The 4,913-nt window shown below is 40.4% G+C and overlaps 1 protein-coding gene across 1 annotated transcript; it reads left to right on the top strand.

Annotated features, from left to right (window-relative positions):
- The first annotated feature begins 375 nt into the window (after positions 1 to 375).
- S1PR3 (sphingosine-1-phosphate receptor 3) lies at positions 376 to 4,913 on the top strand. The gene is made up of 2 exons (XM_050913550.1): positions 376 to 1,683; positions 2,737 to 4,913. The coding sequence occupies exons 1-2, from the start codon at positions 546 to 548 to the stop codon at positions 2,922 to 2,924; spliced, it is 1,326 nt and encodes a 441-aa protein (XP_050769507.1). The 5' UTR covers positions 376 to 545; the 3' UTR covers positions 2,925 to 4,913.

Below are 4,913 nucleotides of genomic sequence, written 5' to 3'. Positions count from 1 at the left end.
GTCTTTTTGAGAGGGAGTGAGCCGGTTGCTGTGCACACTGGGGCTTGCTGGGGCTGTTTGTGAATCCTTCTCACTGCTCCTCTGCATTTTTTTCACCATGGAAATTTTGCAGGGGGAAACACCTATGAGCAGTTCTCCACATTGCCCTTGTATTTCCGCCACAGTGCTGCATCTGTGCAGAGCATGACCGATGGCTTACCCACAGCTACCTTGATAAGCATGCAGCAATGCTGGACCTTGGTGGCTCGTCGTAGTCAGCGTCCATCTCAGCTCCTGGGTTTATGTTGCGGCTTGAGCACCCGCGTGGGCCGTGGGTGACATGGGAAGACAGTGAGATTTATGTTGCATTTGTTGATTTCATTTTCAGAGCCCGGTTTGCAAGCCACTCTCCTGAATTAATATGCGAGGCTTGCTGGAGCCGGGGATACACGCTGCCTGGCCAGAGGAATGCTTGGAGGAACGTAGCTTGATCTCCCTCTTGTGGAAAATTATCGGAACTAAATTCTTGTGATACTAAAGAAGAAAAGTCCAGCATCGGTGAACAAATGATGGCAGCACTTACTGTGCCACCTGATGCTCTTGTCGTCCCTCATGGAAATGAAGAGATGGACTCTCTGATTGTACTGCATTATAATTACACAGGGAAGTTTATTTTAAGGGAAAAGGCAACTGATAACATAGACCTGCCCACTATTGCATTTCTGATCCTGTGTAGTTTCATAGTCCTGGAAAACTTGATGGTGTTGATTGCCATATGGAAAAACAATAAATTTCACAACCGCATGTACTTTTTTATTGGCAATCTAGCTCTCTGTGATCTTTTAGCCGGGATTGTTTACAAAGTAAACATTCTTATGTCTGGGAAGAAAACTCTGAGCTTGTCCTCCACAATCTGGTTTATTAGGGAAGGCAGCATGTTTGTTGCCCTGGGAGCGTCCACTTTCAGCTTACTAGCAATAGCTATTGAGCGGCATTTGACCATGATTAAAATGAGGCCTTACGATGCAAATAAAAAATACAGAGTGTTCCTTCTCATTGGTACATGCTGGCTTATTTCAATTTCCTTGGGTGCCTTACCCATCCTCGGCTGGAACTGTATAAACAACTTACCAGATTGCTCAATGATTTTGCCTCTATACTCCAAGAATTATGTTGTGTTCTGCGTTAGTATCTTCATAGCCATTTTGGTTGCCATTGTCATCCTTTATGCCCGTATCTACATCCTGGTAAAGTCCAGCAGTCGTAATGTCACTAACCACAGTAACTCGGAGCGGTCCATGGCGCTCCTTAGGACTGTCGTGATCGTTGTTAGTGTCTTCATTGCCTGTTGGTCTCCTCTGTTCATCCTGTTCCTCATCGATGTGGCCTGCAGAGTCAAGGAGTGCTCTATCTTGTACAAAGCCAACTGGTTTATTGCTCTGGCGGTCATCAATTCTGCAATGAACCCCATCATCTACACTCTGGCCAGTAAGGAGATGCGTCGGGCTTTCTTTCGCCTTGTTTGTGGCTGCCTGGTGAAATCCAAGGTGGCCAGATCTTTGCCTATTCAGCCCACGCCAGATCACAGTCGAAGTAAATCCAGCAGCAGCAATACCCAGAAGCCAAAGGAAGATTTCCCACCGACGAATGTTCCCTCGTGTATCGCTGAGAAAAATGAATCTTCATTTCACAACGGAAACTTCTGTAAGTAAAGGACTCCTCGAGACAAGTACCTTTCTGTGGCTTTTAGATTTAAACTACAAGTGTAGTTTAAGTATTCATGCACTTAAGTCACAGAGGAAAACACTAACCACTTATTTAACTTTGAGGACTTATTTATCAACAATCATTTGCTTTGGGTGTTCATTCAGTAACACACCTGATTCAGAAAAAACCTTTCATGCTACCCAACAGCCAGGACAGAGTCCGTGCACATCTAATGACATTGTGCACCGCGATGACATTGCATGATGAGGCTGCATTTGGCACTGCCTGGTCTTGCAAGACATCTATAAAACCTGTTAGAAATTTCAGCATTCACTAAACACTGCTGACGATCGGAAAATGAGCCCGATTATTGCCAACTGGGAGAAAAGCTCATTACATATGTTGGTGATAATAGTTCTCTGTATGTATCTTGCTGTTATGTTAATGGCCTTATATGTATGTGGTATAAATAGCTGTATATTTGTACAATTCCTTATTAAAAAGTTGTTGTTTGGTAAAAGTTTACAATATGCTAAACATTGTATTGCAGTATACAGTGTAAGGTGACAAATTATACAAATAGATGTGTTTCAATGGGGATATTTGAAAATATATGAAGTAGTAGCTTTTAACTGACGGGAACTTTAACATGTCATATCCATGCAGTATTTTTATTTTTTCCACTGTTATTCAAACTTTTCATGTTTAGTGAAAGACAACATGACAGTTGTCACTGTGGCATTTCACAACTTATTTTAAACAAGCAGTAGTACGTAACCATTGAGAGAGGCTATATATGTTCGCTATTTAAAGTAGTTAAAATGTGACACAACAACACACATGTATCAAGTGTATGTACTGTTTCAATGCATATATTTTTACTTACTATTTCCAATGTATTTAAAAATGTGTGTCAAACTTATGTAAACCTGTGTACATTGTGAATGCACTACCTAAGCTGAGATTCTTCAGTTCTGAAACAGAGACATATCATTTCAGAAAGCAATGAACCACAACGGGTCCCTGTGGAGTTGCTTCTTTTCTCTCCAGGCACTACCACAGCATGGGATTGTGTTAGAAATTCTCCCTGGGAAGAATTTCAGCCAGTGGGACAAGATCCCATTTTCTGGCAATGGGACCCTGCGCTCCTACCGTCTCCAGGCACTTTTGCAGACACAAGAGGGAAGATACGGTACAACAAGGATCATGCTGAAGGGCATATCTCCATTTATACCTGACCCTGCCTTGGATCTGGAATGAAAGCCTGTTTAGTTCGGAAGACCTGGAGCCCCAGACTTACTCTTTTAAGAGGCTGTTCCAGAGAAACCTGTATGAAAACAACTTTATGGTTCATCACTGCCTTACCAACCTCAGTACAGGATGGTGTTCAGCATCAAAGGGATTCCCTGAGACCTAGAGCAGTTAAGACTTCATGAACATCTGGTTTCAAGTCCCCATGGAAGTGGCCCGTGGTACGTCCATCAATAGTACTTCATGGCTGGAGGCTTCAGTGGAGGTTGACAGGAAACTCTGAGACTAGTTCCCATTGTCTTTCAGTAAGAATGTAAGCATCTAACTTTATTGGGCTCTTTCAAAGATTTGTGTTTAATGTCTCAAACCACACCTTGCCTTATGCACAATCAGAAGTAGTTCAGGCTTTTTTAATACACAGCCTGAAAGAGCTCATCCTTAGCTTTACTCTGGTCTTAATCATTTAAAGCAGCAGCATTAGACTCTTCCCAAGTATGTACAGTGTATAAGTTGTGTAATGTGTGTAGCAAAAGCCTTTAAAATGTAGAGGTTTGCATTGTGATTATCTTTTACAATTTAACAGTCTGCTTATAAATGTTTTATGCTGTTAGAAAAGTGTAAGAACAAAGAAAAACTGTATTTGAATGAAATAACTGTGAAAAAGAGTAGTAAATATGAAATAATTTCTACCAAAAATGTTGAAAAGCAGTGCACTTAGAGAAGAAGAAAAAGCTAAACTAAGCTAAGCATGATATAACTATATGAACTGCAAATACAGGCTGGGTCAGCAGCTCTGTAGCTTTGTGAGAAATAGAACTGGTGACATTGCGTTGCCATGGCTTGCTTAGGTTTTTAGATCTTACAGTGCTATTTGGCTGTATTTTCAGTGTGGAAGTTCTCCCCTGAAGTTCTGTCTTTGAAAACTGTCAGCTAAAATATTTGTGTAGTTCTAAATGTTAGTTCACGAGGTGGTGGCACGTGGCAGCATTCCTTGCTATTGTAGAGCAGAAAAGCCTTAGCAACACAACGGTTTGAGAAAACATTGTGGCTACCCCACACCAACTCTCATCTCAAGGATGTTACATGATTCTCACTATTTAGGTGAAAAAATGAGTATTTTTAATAGCCAAAGTCCAAGAATATGCACATAAAAGTGAGTTTTAACATCTGGATTCTAGCCTTAGCTATTGTCAGAGTTGATCCAAGGTACAAGTAATGCAAGCAACTCCACTGTTGGAGGCCATGTGATTGTGTGTCAGTACAAAAACCTTTCACTCTTCTTTGATTTTCTTCTCTTATTTTGGAGCTGTGGGGATATTTTGTTAGTTCACTACCCTGCTGTACTTGAAGCAGGCTCCTAAGATTCATGGGTTCACTTGTAACACTGATAATATAATTTACAAAGTACTTATGACTGAAGAGGAAAAAACTGTTGTGGATACAGTCTTCAGTGGGTACATCTCACTCGGACATATTAGGTAAAGCACAGATTCTGGAAGATTTCAGAGCAAAATTTTAAAGTAGGGCAAGTCAAGGGCTTAACAGCAGTGGACTATAAACAACAGGAAGATGTCCTGTCCTTGAAGCTGGAAAAAGATGGAGAATAGCTTCTTTCACCCTAAAATATTAGAAAATTCCTTAAAATACATCCCAGAATCCAAGCTTTTTATCATCTAGGCTGATTTGAACATACAAGAAACTGAATCAGGTCTCCCTTTCCCAATTGGTTTTACGTGGAGCAAAAGCTACAAAGGAGATTAACAATTCATTCATATTATTTCATTAATTGGAATATTTATTTTGGTTCTGGATTACAAAAGAAATGCAAATCAAACCACCTAAGGAGAAAAAAAAGCTTTCACAAGATGTTTTCCAAGATTCTTTTACTGCCAACAGTTTTACAGAGTATTTTCAACTCATTAGGTACCATAAACATTTTGAAAACTTTTAATTAAATCTCAAACCTTTGAACCGAA

This window comes from Gymnogyps californianus, chromosome Z, assembly GCF_018139145.2.
Source record: "Gymnogyps californianus isolate 813 chromosome Z, ASM1813914v2, whole genome shotgun sequence".
NCBI lineage: Eukaryota > Metazoa > Chordata > Aves > Accipitriformes > Cathartidae > Gymnogyps > Gymnogyps californianus.
Note: the sequence above shows the minus strand (reverse complement) of the source record. Positions and strands in the feature narration are given on the sequence as shown.